This window comes from Musca domestica, unplaced genomic scaffold, assembly GCF_030504385.1.
Source record: "Musca domestica strain aabys unplaced genomic scaffold, Musca_domestica.polishedcontigs.V.1.1 18, whole genome shotgun sequence".
In the NCBI taxonomy this organism is placed as follows: Eukaryota; Metazoa; Arthropoda; class Insecta; order Diptera; family Muscidae; genus Musca; species Musca domestica.
This window is the reverse complement of record NW_026712238.1, coordinates 1,769,741-1,791,888: the sequence shown is the minus strand read 5'-3', so window position 1 is coordinate 1,791,888 and position 22,148 is coordinate 1,769,741. Positions and strand designations below refer to the sequence as shown.

The 22,148-nt window shown below is 35.0% G+C and overlaps 1 protein-coding gene and 1 long non-coding RNA gene across 6 annotated transcripts in view; one reads left to right on the top strand and one right to left on the bottom strand.

Annotated features, from left to right (window-relative positions):
• The window catches only part of LOC105262025 (protein yippee-like), a 76,556-nt gene extending 61,483 nt beyond the window's left edge, over positions 1-15,073 (bottom strand). Inside the window, exons 1-2 of one of the 4 annotated variants that reach the window (XR_009341932.1) lie at positions 14,789-15,073; positions 13,256-13,634 (exon numbers count right to left, since the gene is read on the bottom strand). This is a non-coding gene — a long non-coding RNA (protein yippee-like). Of the gene's footprint in view, positions 1-13,255; positions 13,635-14,391; positions 14,539-14,788 lie in introns of those variants that run through there. The other 3 variants (XR_009341931.1, XR_009341933.1, XR_009341934.1) reach the window with 3 other exon arrangements.
• Positions 15,074-17,364: 2,291 nt separating this feature from the next.
• Positions 17,365-21,818, top strand: LOC101901604 (BTB/POZ domain-containing protein 9). Of its 2 annotated transcripts, XM_005190134.4 has the most exons (5): positions 17,367-17,839; positions 17,909-18,393; positions 18,457-18,564; positions 18,625-19,387; positions 21,197-21,818. In XM_005190134.4, the coding sequence occupies exons 1-5, from the start codon at positions 17,764-17,766 to the stop codon at positions 21,688-21,690; spliced, it is 1,926 nt and encodes a 641-aa protein (XP_005190191.2). In that variant the 5' UTR covers positions 17,367-17,763; the 3' UTR covers positions 21,691-21,818. The 2 variants fall into 2 exon arrangements, with proteins under 2 accessions (XP_058976840.1, XP_005190191.2); XM_059120857.1 differs by having other exon boundaries at positions 17,365-17,839; positions 18,457-19,387.
• The last annotated feature ends 330 nt before the right edge of the window (positions 21,819-22,148 follow it).

Genomic DNA, 22,148 nt, shown 5'->3' with positions numbered 1-22,148 from the left:
TTCCAATTTTGATTCTCCTACCAAGTTTCATGTTATTAGCTCTATCCGTTCACATAATATAAATTGGTAACATTTTAGAGGTTCTATTTTAGAACTTTTCGTAACCTTAAATTTCGAATTTCCAAAAACCATCAGGTACATTTATTTTGCACTCCGTCAGTTACTCTCTTTTCAAGTTTCCGAATTCTATCTCATTCCGTTTTTCCAATACAGAGTATTCCATTTTTAGTACTTTTCATATCCTTTTAGTACGAATTTCCAAAAACCCACCCTTATCACACGTCTACGCACCAAGACTGGCTCTCATGCATATGTCTACCTTCAGCCGTGTCGTCTGGGCGTTGATCCTCGGCCAATCAGTCAGTTATTTCACTATGTTTTTATACATATAGATTTATAATTCTTTTAAAATTATTAATTTTATATCTGATGTTTATAGAAACATTTGAATACGAGATATGGGGAAAATAGCGGTTATGCATCTGGTTTACTCAAACTATTTATCTAATGTTATACATATTGCAACCTTATATAAGCCTGACAAAAATATTAAGATGTACCAAGTTTCAACGAAATCGGGTTCTCCATTCGTTTTCTGCTAGACACCTAATTTTTATACGATACAACACCACATAGTGGTAGGGTACTATGTACTTGTGCATTTATTTGTAATATGAGGAAGGAAGCGAGATTCATTGTTATTTAGGATCTTCATAGGATCACTTTTTGAGTCGATTTATGCATGTCAGTCCGTCTGTCCATGTATTCTTGTGAACAAAATGCAGATCGCATTTATTATCCGATTGAGATGAAATTTTCCAAACAATGTATATTTCGCCCCAGGACGAACCCTATTGAAATTGATGATAATCGGATCAGATTTTAATATAGCTCCCATATATTTTCAACCGATTTTGGGTTAATTGTGCACCAAATGACCAATATAAGTCCAAATGACCTGAATTATGCCACATCTGGCCGAATTCAATCTAGAAGCAAGTACATCAAATTTGGTGAAAATCGGATCAGATATAGCCCTAGCTCCCATATATATGTTTCATCTGATTTGGTGTTTAAGTTTCTCTCATTCGTAATATTCATTCGACAACAATGATATTTGCTACCAGACAGCTTTAATACCTTTGCCAAATTTTATCGAAATCGGCTAAGATATGGATATAGCTCCCATATATGTTGTTAATCTGATTTCAGGTTTATTGTGCAAATAATGGCTAGTATAAGCCCAAATGGAGTGAATTTCGGAACTCGGCTCCGATATATATTTTTTAATATAATACTTCTCAATGTTATTTGGTACAAAAGATTAAATTGTCTCCGTCAAATTTAGTGAACATCTATCCAGAATTGGATATGCCTCCCACATATATTTTTTCCCTCTGAAATTAAACTATAACTGATCTAAAGTCAAATTTTGATAGGTGGGTATGATCTACTTCAAATAAATTATTTTGTCACGGAGCTCTACTAAATATGTATAGTGGTGTAGGGTATCATATAGTCGGCCGCGCCAAACTTTTGACTTTTCCTTACTGGTTATAATTGTTGGCGTACCAAAAGGGGAAGGAGTAGGTCGATATAACACATCCTCGAAATTGTTCTAGTTTTAAAAAGAATATCAGGAAGTGCAAAGTTTGATCACAATTGGATACTCTTGATGGATATTGCGATGAAGTACATTTTTGCCGTGTCAATAGCATTAATATTGTTACACAAAAATTACATTTCATATTCGAATTAGATACATGTTCTATTCTGCAAATAAATCTGATCAATGTGAAGTTATTCTTAAGTTCAATATGGCTGCATCTTCAAATAACCCCAGATCAATGCTATACCTGATTCCACTACCTTCCTTAATGTAAGTTTATCTACCTTTATGTAAAGGACTGATCTCCCCCTTATAAATGTATAATTTCAAAATGTACAAATATATACCCACATACATAAATAGATAAAAAAAGAGTTCATTAGAATCCTTTCTTCCATTTATTTTTGCTGATGATTAAACCCGTATTGCGCATTTTGCAAATTCACAATTATCAGTCATTTAACACGCCAACCACAAACGGAAATCAGAATAAAATTAGGTCGAATTTTTAATGGAAAAGAAGCGTATGTATATATGTTTTTTTATATGTACACTCTGTCTGGTTCTTCTCTTCGGTGATACAAGAATTACCGAATTATAATGTCAATAAACTTTCGTGAAAAGAAAAAAAAAACAAAAAAGCACAACAAACGAAGTAACAACAACAGGTTGGTGGCTCTTCTCTGCTGGTTATTCTGTTGTTGTTGCTGTGTTTTTTTTTTACTTTTTCGGTTGGAGGTTCAGTCACTCTGTTTTGCGGTGTAAATGAATTTAACCATATTGGAAATAAGTATATAGGTATAGCCATCTATGGATGTGCGTTACGAGGATAAGAAGCAACGAGTGGTTGATTGACCCTAGAAGGGAAGTCAGATTTCCTTATTTTTTGATTTCCATAAAAAAAAAAAAAACATATATTTTCACAATAGACATAATAATCTGGATTTGGAAAGTTTCCGAGATATTTCTTAAAAATTAATAAAAATTGGAAAAATACAAATTTGAAGAACTTTTCTCATCTCAGGGGTGAAAATGCAAGTCGCCAAATATTGTCCATGTTCACAAACTTGCATCCATCATTTTGTTGATGGCTGATATTCGATAAAGACACGCAGTAAATGTGTATCTACGTCGCCACCAGAACCGCCACAGTACATCTGGCCCCCTTCGATAAGAGTCAGTGGAAAGACCTTTGGCCGTCTGTTGTTCGCATGCTTGCTTGTTTTATGCTTTGTTTTGTTTTTATTTGTTGTAGTTTTTTTAATGTTTTTGCTAGGTCGTTTTTGTTGTAGTATTCTGACCAGCGCAATAATTTTTTTTAAAACCAATATCCCCTCGACACACTAGCAAATCAAAAACAAACTTACACACACAGACACCCAATCTCCAGCGTATAAATGCAAACAAACAGATAACAGATGAGTTGAAAGAAAGAGCAATAAACTTTTAGTTTGCTTCGGCACCAGAGTTGCCATCACCGAAAAATATTGAATTCTAAGATTGAAAATGAAATCTATTTAAAACCGATATCAATAAAAGAGGCAAGTGATTGGCTCTATGACTGCCTGATTGTCCCATAAACGCACAGGCGAAAATACTGAATCACTGACGGATAAAGCGGGATTTGTGTACTTAAAGTGTACGAAAAAAGATACATTTTAGCCTTCAGTACCTCACCATGTCACCTATGCTTTAGTAGGTCAATCAGCCAGTTAGTAAGTCAATCACGTTACTCTTGCATTAAGGCATGAAGGAGGTAGGATAAGGCGGGATATTTTGAAATTCTTACTTCAGGGTACGAAAAGTACTAAAAGGTACAACATGGCACAGCATTGAAATTGGTTCAAACTGGAACATTGGAATGTGGAACTTCGTACTTTAGGTCTGTTCCAAAACTGAAAGAATTAAAAAGCTCTTACAACGATAACCGATTTTCCCTTTATTATGTCAAAAAAATTGCAAAACTAGTAGATTCTGGCAGGTTCTGGAACAGATCATTTAAGTTAACGAAAAGTCCTAAAAAGTACAACGTGGTATAACATTGTTATTGAGCAATTGGCAAGAGCTTTAATTTAATTATACCCTCAGTCATATGGCTAATAAGAGTACATATATAATTTCATACGGCCAAAACGTACCTCATCAAAATAACGGTTTTAGACCCTAGGTTTTTTTGGAGCAAATCCCTTTCAGGACATTTGGAGGCGATCTAGAGATGTTCGTCCGTCTGGCTGACTGGTGCGCACGATAACTCTCGATGTTATCCAAACTTGGTACATCGTAATATTATTGTCAAACTTAGATCGAGTTCGGAGATAGGCAATATTGGTCCACTCCTTCTGGTACCTCCCCCACAAAATGTCACCATTTTCAAAGAAAATAATTTACTGGAGAGAAAAAGAATGGATTATCCGATTTTGCTTCAACTTTGCAAATCCCAGATGCGGTCCACTCCATCAAGGAACTACCCCACAAAGGGTCAAGATTTTGAATAATTATAACCATTATAAAATGTAATGTAAGTGTCCGTTTGTCTACAAATTACAAACATCACATTATTTTTATTAACAGAAGGTTTGGTGTGAAGATGGAATATATCCACTCCTTCTGGTACCTCATTTTAAATATCCATGAAGCTCATAAAACACGACACTAACATCCGATTTCATTTGGACTTGGCACATCTGAATATTTCTATCGACACAGGATCTGTTATGAAGACGGTAGAGATCGGACCATTTATTCTGGTACCTCTCCACAAAAGGTGAAAATTTTGAATAACCAAAACGATCATAAACGATCTTCATATTTCACACATCCCATTATTTCTACTAACACAAGATCTGCTGTGAAGATGGAATATATCGGTCCAATCCTTCTGGTACATCCCCCACAGAGGGTCAACTTTTTGAATATCCATGAAGCTCATAAAACACGAAATTAACATTCGACTTCATTCGGACTTTGCACATCTCCATATTTCTCTCACAACAAGATCTGTTATAGAGATGATAGAGATCGGGCCATTTCTTTTGGTACCTCATCCACTAAGGGTCCAAATTTTGAATAACCAAAACGATCCTAAATAAGCATCTGGTTCTCTTCAAATTTCACACATCCCATTATTTCTACTAACACAAAATCTGCTCTGAAAATGGCGCATACCGGCCAACTTCTTCTGGTACTTCCCCCACATAGGATTAATAATTTCACACATCCAAACATTTTTTGCTAACACAAGATCAGTTGTCAAGATGCTAGATATCTAGCAAACCCCTTCTGGTACCTTACCCACCAAGGGTCACCATTTCCAATGGTTGTATCTGTTATAACTTGCGAAACAAGTCGGCGATTCGATGCAACTTGCTACATAAAAATATTTCTCTTAACCATAAATTTGATATGAATATATAATTCATCGGAAATTAAGATTTCGTATAAAATTGGATATAAATGTTCGATTTCCTATAAATTTTGCACATACCAAAATTTTATATGTACTAGATGAAGTAGAATATTTCGGTCCACTATATCTGGTACCTCACGCGTATTTCCATATTTTCCAAAAAATTGCGCATATCTCATATTAGAAATGCGACTGAATCCTAATAAAGCTTTTCGAAACTCTTCTTCGTGGTGTATCCACCGAGGTAAAACTTGGACCTCAAAGATAAGATTTCTCCAAGGACCCAATTAGCAGCGGCACGATATTATTGATAAGGCCGGCTTTAATACCCATTTACATTTTCTAAAACATTTCGGGTTGCAGCAGATTTTTCTAGTTAATTTTAAAAAATTCAATGCATCATTCCAGTTTTTAATAACGGAGTAGGTTCTACTTTCCAAATTACTATAGATGCTACAGGATAATTCCAAATAACAAATCTTGTTGGAATGGCCAATGCGACTGATTCGCTACTTATTTCAAGTTTTTTCAATGCTAAATTGATCACAGCAGACAGACTGACAATGGCTACATCGGTTTCAATGGGTTGTGAACACGATATTTAAATATAAGGTTGGTTCCAATGCCTATATAAGGTCAGAGAAGAAGACAAAAGTTTTACAATAAACTTAGGCGCTATTGGGATTTTATTTTATTTGAAATTTAAATCACAACAGATTAATCTTTTATAAGAATTCATATAACCAATTTTCCTTTTATGATATCAATAAAAATTGCAAAACTAGTAGATTCTTGCTCGTTCTGGAATAGAGAAATACTCTCCATACTATGTTGGTAAATCATATACAAATTCATCTAACTGCATGAAATCTACGGCAAATCAAGTCATCATCAACATTATCAACTCCACAGAAATCGAACACACGCCACAGCCAACAACAAAAATTTGGGGCAAATGTACTTTTCTTTATCGCACACTTTCAATCATTTCACAGCCGATCGACAAAACATAATGCGTCTTAATTCTTGCTTTCGCATGTGATTGATAGACCTAGAAGTGGCTAAAAGCAATTACAATGGAATTTAAAAGCATTTAACAGCTTTAATGCACAAACAAATACCTTTCTACATTAAAAAAAAAAAAAACAAAATACAACAATCGTGTCATTATCAAAACATGCAAATTATAAAAAATATGTACCCACAGACATACATTTATTTGTATCTAAAGCATTTGTTTCATTTTCTTTTCTATTGTTTACACTACTTAATGCGAAGGAGGGGGGAGGGGCTTCCTACGTGGCGTATCTCATCGACGCCAAAACGACTCGACATTGTTGATAATGCTCCCCCAAAAAGCGAGCCACCATTATAATTGGGTGAGAGTTTTCTTATCATTTGTTTATGTTTATAAAATTTTTGTTTATGTTTTTTCGCTTTTTTTTTTTTGTTTTTCTTTTTTCTCGATGGGTTATAAACATTTGTTTTTGGTGGCAGTCGATACTCTCACGAAGTGCGAATTGATATTTCTTATTCATTTTTTTATTTCAAAAGTGCGCAAAAAGACCAAAACAAATATTGACGACAGTAAAGGCGCACGCCAAGTTTTTGACCTATTCTCTGCCAAAATAAGTAAAATTATTTTCCTTTTTGGGGGTGGTGGGAGAAGTGGCCTATGTCTGGGGAATAAATAATTATCAAAATTATTTGCTGTTGGTGTAAAAGTCGAAATTTTGTTTTTAAAAGATCGGACGTTACTACTTAGACCCTTGATATATTTTTTCGTGGAATATATTTTTCCATATTGAAATATTAGAACATCCTTAATGTGGATGTACTTTTAGTGGTTTTTTAATACCGCTATTTGATCATGGCAAAATACAGGGTGAGATGAAAAAACTGCAACCAACTTCAGACTGCTGTCATTTCTAAGCCACTCGTCCGACAGCTGTTAAAATTATTCCACTGACAGGTCATTATATTGTTTACAAGCGTACAAAAGCATTTTGGTGAGAATTTTCCAGAAAAAAAGTTATTCGTGATGGAATTCAAGCGTGATAGTGTGATTTCTTTATATTTGGTTGGAAAACCAAAAGTGGCTTCGTTAGAGCTCTCCAGCATTTAAATGTGAATAAATCTTTTGTGTCTCGTACCATCACTCGTTACTGTGATACTTGTAGCGCAGCCCGACGTCAAGCAAGAGGCAGAAGAAAACAGCAACATCAGCAGAAATAGTTTGAAAAGTAAAGAAGCAACTAGATCGAAACCCGCGTCGTAGTGGCCGAAAAATGGCTCGTGAACTGAACATATCACAATATTCCATTCGGCAAATATTGAAAATGAGATCGGGGTAAAGCCATTTAAATACCAAAAAGTGCAAGAACTTGCACCGCAACAGAAAGAAAATAGGCTCAGCTTGGCCGAAAGTGGTGAACTGCCGAATTTGGTTTTCTCCGATGAGAAAACATTCGTTGTACAGCAATTTGTAAACAAACAAAATTATCGTGTTTACTTGCCAAAGAGGTCAGCTGAAATGTGCACCTTCGGTTGGCCACCAAAACTCAAGCGCCCGCCATGGTGATGGTGAGAGCCGCCATAACAGCCGATGTTTGCTCTCCGCTCGTATTACTCGACCGTGGTATCAGAATAAATGCCGAATATTATCGCGAAAATATTCTGGAGGGTGTATTAAAGCCTTGCGCACGCAAACATTTTGGTCGCAGACCTTGGACATTCCAACAGGACTCAGCACCATTGCACTCAGCACGCGCCACCCAAGTATGGTTACCAAATGAGGTTCCTCGCTTCATTTCCAGCGCACAATAGCCACCAAAATCTCCGGATACCAATCCGTTGGACAATCGTGCCTGAAGAATTTTGAAAAACAAAGTTGGCACTAAAAAATACCAAAGAGTCGATCACCTCAAGCAAGCGCTTCGCCGAGAATGGGCCAAAATACCGCAGAGCAACATTCGGGCGGCGTGTGACGGTTTCATTGGACGTTTAAAGGCCATATTTCGCGCCAAAGGTGATCAATTCGAACAAATCTAAACTTATTCTAAAATTTGATGCTATTTCCGACATTTCTTGCTTTCATTCAATAAAATTTGAGAAAAATTGTAAAAATTATTGCGTTTGACTTTGTTGCAGTTTTTTATCTCAGCCCGTATATATACTTTGTCAAACATATTTATGATATTGAAAAAATTGCGAGTAGATTCTTACAGGTTTTTAAAAAGAACATATGATAAAGCTAACACATTTGTTTTATTTAGTGTCCCTAGGGATGAATAAGTAGCAGATAAGTTTAATTACATATTCAGTCTAGTTTGTCAATTTGTCAAAAGATCCTGATATTTCAATTGAGTGCATTTAAAAAGCCAATATAGTTTTTTAGTAGCCATCGGGTAATATAAAAATAAAAGCTTATGGCTAAAAAAACACTCGAAGAAAAAAATTTGCATGTGAAACCAAAAAACAGCTCACAAAAAGAATCAAGCGAATGCACATCGAATACTAATTGTAAATGAGGTGATAACGTACCAGGTGATTCTTCAAACGATATGTGGTCTGAAAAAAATAAACATTCCATAAAAGTTCTTTTAACTAACGAAAATAAATGGCAGCAAGCAAACGCCAAGAATAGCCAACAAGGCAAGGCAACGACTTCAATAGAATACGAAATAAATGTAAAAGATAAACAAATAAAAAACAAACAAAACAAAAACACATTAAAGCTTGACTTGAACGCTGGCGCAAAAAAATAAACAACTGGTTCTTATCCTCATCAACCGAGTAACGGTTGTCCAACTTAAACTGGTTTAGCAAGAAAACCTCCAAAAATGGTAACAAAGAAATTATTATTAGTAATCGCAATGAGATAGTGTTATGATAATTTATTCTCCAGCGATCAACGATCATGTTATGGATGATCGTATGAAGGTAAAAGTAGCATAATGTTTTCATTTGAAAATTGAATATTCAATGATTTAATTATATGAAGAATATATCCAGGTCAAATGCAATATCAAAAAAGTAATGCAATGATGCGATGGAAGATAACAAATTAAAAAAAAATTGTAACGTTATGTTTAAAGTTGATTGAGGCATATATTTTCGTTAAAAATTAAAATAAAGTTGGGAAATTGTCCTTTCAGTTTTAATATGCTCTTGCTTTTGAAATCCTTTTAGAACAATTGCGCCGAATTTTTTACTTTTATATAATTTTGCGCTACCGGAGCTAGAGCCCTTTATGACCAACAAATACCAATTTTCAGACAATTTCGTGAAAAAACGTCGCAAAAATCATCAAAATACCGAAAATCGGGAGGTACCGTTTTATGGGGGATATACCAAAACGTGGACCTATCTATATGTACTATGTTCCGCCACCAAAGCTAAAACCATTGCGAACTACAAATACCAATTTTTAGACAAATCCGTTAAAAAATGTAGCAAAAATCATCAAAATACCCAACATCGGAATGTACCGATATATGGCGGTTATATCAAAACGTGGACCGATATATCTCATTATCATTACCAAACTTCCTGGCCAAAATTTGAAGCCATATGTCGAATAATGTGGGCTGTATCGTGATTTCTACAAACAGACGGACATCGTTATATCGGCTTAGAATTCTATGCTGATTATGAATATATATACAGGGTGAGATGAAAAACTGCAAACAACTTCAGACTGCTGTCATTTCCAAGCCCCTCGTCCGACAACTGTTAAAATTATTCCAGTGAAAGCTCATTATATTGTTTACAAACGTACAAAATCATTTTGGTGAGAATTTTCCAGAAAAAAAAGTTATTATTTATATTTTGCTGGAAACCCACAAGTGGCTATGATTAGAGAACTCCAGCATTTAAATGTGGATAAATCATTTGTGTCCCGTACCATCGCTCATTACCGTTATACTTGTAGCGTAGCCCGACGTCACGGAAGTGGACGGAAGAAAACAACAACCTCAGCAGAAATGGTACGAAAAGTAAAGAAGCGACTTGATCGAAACACGCGTCGCAGTGGCTGAAAAATGGCTCGAGAACTGAACATATCACAATATTCCATTCGGTAAATATTGAAAAATGAACTCGGGGTAAAACCTTTGTCCAGCAGTTTGTAAACAAACAAAATGATCGTGTTTACTTGCCAAAGAGGTCAGCTGAAAATGTGCACCTTCGGTTGGCCACCAGAACTCAAGCGCCGGCCATGATGATGGTGTGGGCCGCCATGGTCGCTCTCCGCTCGTATTAATCGACCGTGGCATCAGAATAAATGCCGAATATTATCGCGAAAATATTCTGGAGGATGTATTAAAGCCTTGGGCACGAAAACATTTTGGCCGCAGACCTTGGACAGTCCAACAGGACTCAACATCATCGCACTCAGCCCGCTCCGCCCAAGAATGGTTACAAAATGAGGTTCCTCGCTTCATTTCCAGCGCACAATGGCCACCAAAATCTCCGGCTACCAATCAGTTGGACTATTGTGTCTGTAGTATTTTGGAAAGCAAGGTTGGCACCAAAATTATACCAAAGTGTCGCCGGGAATGGGACAAAATACCGCAGAGCAACATTGGGGCAGCGTGTTTTTCATTGGCCGTTTGAAGTTCATAATTAGTGCAAAAGGTGACAAATTCGAACAAATCTAAACTTATTCTAAAATTTGATGCTATTTCCGACTGCTTGCTTTCATTAAAAAAATTAAAAATAAATGTAAAAAATATGGCGTTTGACGTTTTTGCAGTGTTTTATCTCACCCTGTATAACGACACTGTTTTTGACGGGTTTTATTTGGATCTTTGGACTTTACAAAGAATTAGTTGTTCCGTACAAACCTTTCAAAAATCAGTCCAAATTTTATTATAACCCAAATCCCATTCGGGATGATTCCGATTTTTCTTATATTTAAATATTATATTTGGTATGGTATTTTTTATTCTAATGGAATAGCCTTGTTGTTACGGTACCACCTGATATTCAATTTTTTTGAGAACTTCAAATACATTTTACAATAATTTCTGAATTCATTTAAAAGACACAGATCTGCATTGCAAAAATAAATTGGAATGGGTACATTCAAATGTTTTTATTTTCTTTCAGTGGAAGATAAATATTATCAGTTCATTGCCTATTGAATTTTTATACCCTACAACACTATGTGTTGGGGGTATTATAAGTTTGATTGGGCCAAAAATTATGTAACACCACGAAATATTGGTTTCCCACATAGGAAAGTATATATGGATCATCCTAGCTCGCCGAGCTGAGTCGATCTAGCTATGTATGTCCATCCGTCCGTCTGTCCGTCTGTCCATGTTAATTTGTAATCACTCTACAGGTCGCAATTATGGCCCGATCTTCACGAAATTTGGAATGGAGGTCGGGGTCGGGCCAGAATAGAACCCTATTTCTTTTTGAGATGATCGCCAAATGTTTAGGGGTTGAAATGGACCAAATACTGAAAAAATTTCGGATTTTGCAGTAGCTATACAGGTCGCAATTATAGACCAATCGACGCGGAATTTCGCATGTAGCTAGAGTTTAGGACGGGAAAGAAGCCTACCAAATTGGGTGGTCATCGGATAATATTTAGCGGGTAAAATAGACCATATATTTTGTGTTGAAAAAATTCAAAATTTTTCATTAAACCGCGAATATTTTAAATCCCGGCGAAATCACAAAGTTATGACAAGGTTACTTCTGACCTTTACATTGATGTTAACATCCAACAAATCGGATATATAGCAAAATATGTGCGATATATATGTTTATCAAAGAAGATATGCTTGAAAGATCTCTTATATGTCGAGAACGGCTGAACTGATTTCGACAGTTGTGTTTAATTCAGAATGGCCTCTTGGCAGGAAAGAAAAAACGTCTAAAAAATCGCATAAAAATATCTCTCTAAAGATGAAAATATTGATTTTGTAAAATTTTCTCATATTTTTTCAATTTTGTCATATTTTTGGCATATTTTCATTTTGAATTAAACATTTGCTAATATTTCTACAGCTAACATAACTAAGTTATTAGGATATCAGGATACCATATACAGATCGCATTTATGGCCCGATCCTTACGAAATTTTGCATGGGGATAAGATGAGGGTCAGAATAGAAGCATACTCTTTTTGGAGATGATCGCCATATATTTAGGGGTTGAAATGGACCAAAAAACTGCAAAATTGTCGGCAGGTCGTAATTATCGCCCGATCCTCACGCACATTTGAATGGGGGTTACCGGACATTGCAAAAGCCAAGCAGTTTTGGATGGCCATCCAAAAATATTCTATGTGTGAAATAGTTTGCCAACTTTTGTAGACAAAATACGAAAATGTCCATTCCAGAGACTTTTTCGAGAATTCACAAATACAGGAAAGACGCACTTCTGACTATTTCGTTAACGCTGATTTCATTAAGGAATATAGTCAAATGTCTGTATCTCATATAGATGCGTTTCAGTCAAAAACCAATAATAAATGTTAATCTTTTGCCACTCCTAAGAAATTATAGGTCTTTGGGAAATATTGGTTCCAGAGACCATTTAAGTGCAACATCTACCAATAAATTGGAAATGAGCAAATTAGTTTAAGTTGCTATTATTTGAACATTAGAGAACGAAACATGATGGTTTTCTTTTATTATTTGTCACAATATCTTGTGGAATTCTTTCGAGTATCCCGCCTATATAAACTGTATCGTTTATTATAGTGTTGTAGGGTATTCAACTGTCGGCCCCGCTCGACTGTAGCCTTTGCTTACTTATTTTACTTGGTGTTATTAAATTTTAATTGCCGAACACATTTTAAACACAATTTCAAATTTGTATCTCCAATGGTTGCATATGTGCCAATAGTATAAATTCTCATTGCATTATTCAATAACACAAATACAAACCAAAATTTATAAAACACATAAATTGAATGTATGCCAAAAACCAAATGCTTTGACTCATTTTCTTCACGATGCTACCTTATATTGCTAAAAATATTTCCCGATTTGTTAAATATTTTATCTGCAAGCATAAAATTGGCAGGATATAAACAAAATATTGGAAACCAAGTTGGTTCTTAGATAGACACCATCTATCTATCTGCTCGTGTTTGTATACATTTACACAATGTTTTACTATATGGACCCCCACTTCCCAAAATGTCATGTACTAAATATGTATGTATGTATATATGCATGATGGTGTGTTTGTATGTATGCATGTACATAAAAACTTACCAACGAGACCTTGAACTGATTCTTTTTGCTAATGTTTGCTGCTGTTGTTGCAGTTGTTTGGGTAATTGTTATGGTTGCTGCTGTTGTTGTTGGATGGTTGATTGGTTGGTTGGTAGAGGGTTTGTGTTGTTGGTTTTGGCCTTCTGTGGCTAGTATCTTTGTTGGTTTACAGAAAAAAATAAAACACAAGGTTTTGTTGTTGTTGTTTTCTTTTATCTCTAAATGTTGAATGTTAGTGATATTTTTGTTGCTGTTGTTGCCTTTCCAACCAAGATAAAATTTCAACTTTGCAAAAAAGCCAGTTTTGTATCTTGTCTTTTAATATCCGCAATAAACATTTGAATAATTAGCGTAATCGACAATGCCTGAACAATTTTCCCTATAATATATATAAATAATAATGATTGTGTATTGGTTAGCTGCTGCCACAGCTGGCGAAAGGTATACACCAGGTATTGCCTGACCGAATGGACGGACGGACCAGCATATGGTGCATATGATTTGGCCCACTGCATCGAACGAAAAGTATAATTAACAAAAAGCAAATACCAAACAAAAACTTAGAAAAAATTGGCAAAAACAAAGCTATGACGGCGTTAACACGATACATTACAACTACCACATTGAATTTCTTTGTGGTCCCAAGGGGGGAGGCACTATTGTTTCTGGCTAATTCATAGGTGATAATAACAATGAATGTTTATAAATTATTCTTCTTTTTTATTTTGCTTTTCAAAGCAGCAAACTCTAGAACACAAATATACGAAATACTGCAGAAAATTATTTGTTCGCTCTTTCATTTAATGACGTACACAAACACACTCTCACTGAGCAAATAGAATAGCAACAATCATTAGAGCAAAAGCAACACACACGAATTGCGCCCACTCTCCACCTCTCAAACAATACGAAAGCAAAAAAACACAAACAAATGTTGATGAAGGGCACCCATGGCAGAAGGAAATAATGCACTATGTGAAATGCCAGCAAAATTGCACTTTTTATTTTGCTTTTTACACAAAAACAACAAGAATGAATTGGAAAACGACAAATGTTAACGACATAGATACGAAGTTGTTTTTCTTTTTTTCTGCCAGATAATTGTAAACACTTCGATTTTTCACATTTAAACGTACAAAAACAAACCACAATCTTCTTTAGTGTCCGTCAATTTGATTTTCCGGATATCAGATGATCTATTTTGTATTTTCCAATCAGTATTCTAAATATTTAGAACAAGAATTTAAATTTTCCAATTGCTTCAATCCATAACAAAATAGCACTGCAATTTTTGTTCTTGTTTGACACACAAAATTACGCAGTTAAGAAAATGTAAAGTAGGTCGGCGTTAGCGCCATTCGTTTTCTATGTCGACGGCGTTGTTTTATTATTCCACAGGAGAATAGGTGGCAAACAATGTAATTTACATCCGGTTCAAAATCCGAATACAATCGTAAAGGTGTTAGGAACACTTCAGAGATTTTCCAAATAGAGAATCCCCTTTATTAAGTAAATTCATAGATAACAATTTACCCTTTAATTTTTTCCTCCCAAAAGATGCGACGGCTTCACGTACACTAACATTTAAACGGCATTGTGTTGTTAATGTAAATGCTCTCTATTGTTTTTCTCTGAGCATAAGACATTCAACTTTTTATATTGCACATCTCATCGTGATTTATTTTATTTTTTCATAAATTATTGGTATTTTCATTCATTTCTGTTATTTTTTTTTTAATCTGTGGCTTTTTTCCGTTTAATAATTGTTTCTTATTTCACAACCAATGAGAACTACACAAAAAAACAAGACACACTCTCTCCGTGTATCTCGTAACTGTTTGTGTTATTGTTTTGATGACATTAGGGACAGGTAGGTCGAGTTCTGACCAATCGATAATGGAATTTTTGCAAAACAAGCAGGTGGAATTTCTTTTTGGAAACATAGGAACTGTTCACATAGATCGATTTTTCTCCAATATTGTTTTTCATTTCTGTTTTAGACTTCCACCATGGTAGAGGAATATAGGTAGTCGCGTCGACACAGCTGCTGGGACAATGAACTGTCAAACCAATTTTGGAATTGAAAATGTTGAATGAAAAATTATTTTAATTTGCAAAAATTTTTGGAAAACGCTAATTATAATAGCCTCCTTCTAACTTAGAATAAGAAAACATATAAAAATCTACTTATATTTTAAAAAACATTTCAATTTTTTTTTGACATATCAATGCTCCCACGCGTTGATGCATCTACCTGTATTCTTCTGCATGACTTCCACTTTATTCAATTGATATAAAGGTGTCTTTAGACCAAAAACAAATGTGTTTGATTTTAATATATAAACCTACTGAGGTTTTCTTTTGTTTCCCGGATATTCAATCGACCTATTTTTTTAAGTAACAAAATTTTGTGATAAAATTGAAATATTAAGAAAATAATTTCTGACACAATGGGTACGACGCAGATGTATAACAAAATGCTTATATTTTTACAAAATATATGCTATATTCCGAAACCTGCAAGAATCTACTAGCCTTGCAAATTTTTCGATATCATAAAGGGAAAATCGGTAATTGTATTAAAAACTTGTACTTTCCTGCAGTTCTGGAACAGACCAATAATGACAATGACATACTCTAAATCAGGGGTTCAATTCTCGTTCCATTTTTTGAACATTTTTATGTAATTATTTGTACAAGGTAGACACCTTTGGCTTCGCAGATAATCTGCAAGTAAACGATAAAGAATGGACAAATATATCAGCAATAATCTCTGTTGTTCCTGAGGGACGTGTACGGGCTTTGACCTTATTAGTTCCAATTTGTCCAACAATTTATTTTTTGCAAGATGAATTACCCATTTTGCCAAAACATATGCAAAGTTGTTCTGTTCCAGAACTTATAAAAGTAGTTTTGAAAATTTTCCCCAATTTTCATACCCTCCACCATACTATGAAAGTATATTATCTTTGTCATTCCGTTTATAACTTCTCGAAATGCTCATGTCAGATCCGAATAAAGTATATTTGTTTTCGATCAGCGTAAATTTCTAAGTCGATTTAGCGATGTCCATCTGTCTGTTGCAATAACGCTATATTTTGAACGAATTGAATTGCACACATGTGTATTTTGGCGTTAAGTTCGAAAATGGGCCATGTAGGTCCACGTTTTCATATAGCCCCCATACAACGGCACCCCACAGTATTCTACTACAATGTATGACAAATAGTTGTCCTTAACCCCCATATAACGGTACCTACTAATGGGTACTACAACCTATAACAAGATATTGCATATGCAGGTCCACATTTTGCGGTATTATGCACCAGATTTGTTTCAAATTTCGTAATTGAAGTTCGTAATAGGTACTAAAGACTATGAAAAAAAAAATAATAATGGAAAAAGGTTCATCATTTGAGATGTATTTTTTACGGATTTTTTTTTTTTTTTTTTTGAAAATTTCAAGTTCCTTAAAAATGGCGGAGGGAAAATAAAGTTCGGCCAGGGAAAACTTGACAGCTTTTCTTCTTGTTTCCGCACTGATTAGGAATGTTTAAAAATTTTTGTTTTCGTGCTGGAACAAACGCTGTTTTTTGTGTGTAGTATTTCGAATAATATAAAAAATTGTTTTGAATATTTGTAAAAGTGTTAAATAAAACACTTATTTTACATACAACGTAAAATTGTATTACTGTAATTTTCTATGACTCCCCTTGTTAATTTTTGTGCCATGTTAAAAAATAAAAAAATATTGGTGTTGTTTTTATACAAAGCTGCAATGTTGACTGATTGTTCTTCAAATAAGAGATTCAAACTAATAATCCCTTTACATTATAGTTTGAAAGTAACTGGAACATATATTTTGTGTAACGGATATCACTTTTGTATTAGTATAATGAAGAAGAAGAGAACAATTTGCACTGCTTCCATTCCAATTGAGAAAACAGCTGTTGCGTCGTTTTGCCTCTTCCACTTTCTATACATGCTGGGTATTTGGTGGGTTGTCTCTTCCTTCATTCGCAACTCTCGGTGTTTTGATGTGTACATGTGCAGTGGTTGTTAATGTGTTTGTGTGCAGAGTACACATACAAGATAAACCTACGCCGTCGAAAAAATCATTCCGCTACGTTGTCTGATACCCATCTCATTCTGTAAAAAATTCTGCCGGAAAGTGGTTGCAAAACATCGAATTCTTTTGTTTTTGTTTAAACAAAAGAAAATGGCAAGACAATAAACAATAAATTCTGTTACAACAACAAACTAAAAAAGGAAATGTGAGCAAACCAAAATCGAGAGAATACCAAAATAAGCAAAACTCATTAAACAATCAAAAGTATACCATAGAAGACGACGCGCAAAGTGATAAACAAAAATACATAGACAAATTGAAAACAATTAAAAATACTCATTGACACACAAAAAAAAGCAATAACAAATAGAGAATACCAGAAATATTTCGTATGTAAATTTTTGGTTAAAAAATATCTTTTAAAAATAAAAGAATAGCCATGAGCAGTCAAAGTCATCGAAAGATGTCGGGTATACGACCCAATAAGCCAAGAACAGATGAAATAGAATTGACAGGTAAGTTATTAGTGAACTTGGGATGGTGAATTGTTAATGGCAGTGTGTATTTATCTCTTAATTTTGCAGAACTTTTCTCCTCACAAATGTCCCAGCTATGCCTCAATGAAGACTATTCCGATGTTTGCTTTATTGTAGAGAATCAAAGGTTACCAGCCCATCGTGTTATGCTGGCTGCTCGTAGTGAATATTTTCGGGCCCTTCTCTACGGTGGCCTTTCCGAGTCCACACAAACAGAAATACATCTTAAAGTACCGGTTGAAGCCTTCAAATCTTTACTGCGCTACATATATTCCGGTCATATGTCATTGGCTCAAATGGACGAGGATAATATATTGGATACCCTGGGTTTGGCAAATCAATATGGTTTATCGGAATTAGAGTTATCCATATCGGATTATTTACGCCAGTATTTGGCCTTGGGAAATGTTTGTGCAATTTTGGACGCAGCACGTTTGTATAATCTGGAGAAGTTGACAAAGGTTTGTTTGACCTTTATGGATCGCAATGCAGCCGACATTTTGCAACATGATTCTTTCAAGAGTTTATCAAAGGTAAGGGGGGAATGAGATTTAAATTTGAACAATTTTATTCTAATTTATACTTCTATATCACAGGAATCTTTGGAAGAAGTTCTGCGTCGTGATTCATTTTTCGCTCCAGAAGTACAGATTTTTATTGCCGTATGGGACTGGTGCAAACACAATCCCAATGTTGATATCAAGGTTAGTATAAGGATTACAATTTCAAACTACATTTTCAATATTTTATTTGTATCCCTGCAGTCTGTTGTTTCGTTCGTCCGTTTGCCTCTCATGAATCTGGAAGACCTGTTACACGTGGTCCGCCCATCTGGCATTCTAAATCCGGATAAACTTTTGGATGCCATCGAAGAACAAAACACATCGAAATATTTACCATATCGTGCTGCATTGTGGCCCGAAGAAAATGTTGCCACAGCTAAATTTGTATCACGCACCATTATGGGAGAGTGTCGTGCCGAACTACTGAACGGCGATGTTACTTCATATGATATGGAAAAGGGTTATACCCGCCACTGCATATCGGATACAAATGAAACGGGTATTGTCGTTGAACTAGGAACAATTTGCATTATAAATCACATTAAAATATTGCTATGGGATCGTGATAATCGTGCCTATTCGTATTTCATTGAAGTATCGCCAAATCAAACGCAGTGGGATCGTGTTATAGACTATTCAAAATATCATTGCCGATCATGGCAATTTCTATATTTCCCGGCCAGACCTGTGCGTTATATAAAATTGGTTGGCACATATAATACCGTCAATCGACTATTTCATGTGGTGGCCTTGGAGGCTATGTATACGACAAATTTACCCAAAGTGATCAATGACATTGTGGCACCGACAGCAAATGTGGCTACCATAGAAATGAGTGCTGTGGTCGTGGATGGAGTAAGTCGTACGCGAAATTGTCTAATTAATGGAAATTACACTGATTATGATTGGGATTCGGGCTATACGTGCCACCAATTGGATAGTGGAGAGATTTTAGTGAGATTGGGTAAGTTATCACCACATCGTATCATTTTTGAGTCCTTTTCCATTGTCAGTAATACCCAGATCTTCGGTTTGTAGTGGAATGATCGTCGGCATTAGTAGATTGGGAGGCTAAATATTTTTATGAGGTCATAGCTTCTATCCTTCTATACCCGTAAGCCTCGATTTTCAATTTTATATTCATTCTCCGACCAGATTTTTATGACCAGAAGAGAAAAACCTGATAAAATCAGACAAATTTTCTTTAGGGATGATTTTGAAATCTCTTGAGTTTTCTTATCTTTCCCCCAGATATTTGTGAGGCATAGTCTCTGTGCCCCACCGATGGTTTTTCTTAAAAATCTATGACTTTTGGCTTGTGTACGAGGTAACTTGGTCTTTTAAGATACTGGATTTCGGTTTGTAGAGGGTAATTCCGTCAATCGGGAGACTAAATATTTTCATGGGGTAACTGATACTATGTTTATTTTTTCCTCTAGCTTCGATCCTCAAGTCTATATTCCTTTTCCGATCAGATTTTTATGACTTGAAGAGATGAACATTTGGAAATCCAGCACGCCTTTTTATACCCTCCACCATACATAGTATGGAGGGTATATTAAGTTCGTCATTATGTTTGTAAATTTTAGACATAACAAATACATATTCTTGATCAGCGTAAAATTCTAAGAGATTTAGCCCTGTCCGTCCGTCCGTCTGTCCGTCTGTTGTTATCACGCTAGAGTCAAAACGAACAAAGTTCCTGTCTTTGAAATTTTGCACAGTTCAGTCTTTTGTCTGCCGGCAGGTCAAGTTCGAAGATGGGTTATATCGGTCCACGATATCGTTTATCTCCCATACAATGTTACCCCCCGATATTCGGTATTTTAATGATTTTAGCTACATTTTCCAATGGAATTTTCTGAAAATCCACACAAGGAGTTCCTTTTGAGTACTTTATCCACTGGAAGATTATTGTCTATATGTCCAAGATATCGTATATTCCCCATATTACGATACCTTTTTATATTCGGTATTTTGATGATTTTAGCTACATTTTTCAATGAAATTGTCTAAAAATCCATACTAGAAGTTCTTCCCAAGCATTTTACTCCTTGGAAGAGAAATGTCCATATAGATCAACGATATCGTATAGCCTCCATATAACGGTAGATTCCAATATTCCGATGACATTATTCACCAGAGTTGTTTTACATTTCGTATTGAGAACTAAAAAACTGCAGTCTATCACAGAAAATTGTCTATGCAGGTCCGGGCCTTCGTGTAGGCCCCATATATTAGTACCTCCCTATATTCTGTATTTTGATGATTTTAGCTACATAACTCACCGGATTTTTTATGTTCGGATTTCAATATTGTAACGGTTTATGACAAATATTTTTATTCAGATCCACGTCTTCGTATATATAACGGCTATATTCGGTATTTTTAAGATTTTAACAAAATTTTTAGCGGCTGTTTTTATATAACGGCTATATTCGGTATTGTTTTTTGTTTTCTTTTTGAAAATTTCCAAATTCGTTCAAATTGGTGAAGGGTATTCAAAGTTCGGCACGGTCGAACTTACTGCTTATTTTCTTGTTCATGGATAAAATTGCTATATTTTGAGTTTCCTTATAAGAATTATTTCCCCGTTATGTCCCTATGTCGATTTAGTCATAGTCACGGAGAAAAAAAAACAAAATCCGCTATTTGAAAAGATAATAATCCTGTACTTCCTCCACTCTTTCCTTACTTTTTGAATACTACTCTCTTAACTTGTATAAAATTTTGAAAAATGTCTACCCAAACTAATTGTTATTATTTATTTCAGGCCAACCCTACATCATTGGCTCAATGCGCCTGCTATTGTGGGACTGCGACGATCGTACATACAGTTTTTACATTGAAACATCGGTAAATCAAAAGGATTGGGTTATGGTCGTCGATAAACGTAACGAACATGCTCGATCTTGGCAAAATTTCTCTTTCAATCCCCTACCCGTGGTGTTTATACGCATTATCGGTACTCGCAATACGGCCAATGAAATTTTCCATTGTGTCCACTTGGAGTGCCCATCGCAAGATCCAAATTTTTTATTAGCCGAAAAAGAAAAACAAAAACTGATGGAGGAGAAAGCAAAAGAACAATTGCGAATTGTGAATGATAATCAAGCGAGTACCAGTGCGGGTAGCAGGGCATCTACACCACGTCGAAGTGTTAATAATTTACGTGCCATAGCACCAGCAAATGTACAGCTAAGAGAAGTGGAGGATAATATCCTGGTGCAACTTGGCAATGTTGCCGGCGGACAGCATAATGTTTAAGTAATTTAATTTTATTTGTTACACATAGTACATACAACCCCATTCTTTCATAATACACTAAATAATAATAATAGCACATAATTCGTTGTAAACAAAATCGAATCGAATAAAAATTAACATAAATTATATTTGGGCAATAGACGGTACCACAATTTAATATATATATATATATGTCACAGTGTAGTACTAATTGAAGTGTAATCAGTGATATGTTACGATAATATAGTAAAAAAAGTATTTCTCAAAAATAAGAAAATAAAATTAAATTCCAAACGTTCGGAATGTTTTGCAATCGTGATACAATTCAATTGGTAATATTAGACTAACTTGGAAAATATTTAAGAGTGTTCATTTTATAAAATTATTGATCTGTTCTAGAACTGAAAGAATATAAAACTTTTTACTACGATAACCGAAAATTGGTAGATTCTTGCAGATTCTGGAACAGACCATATGTG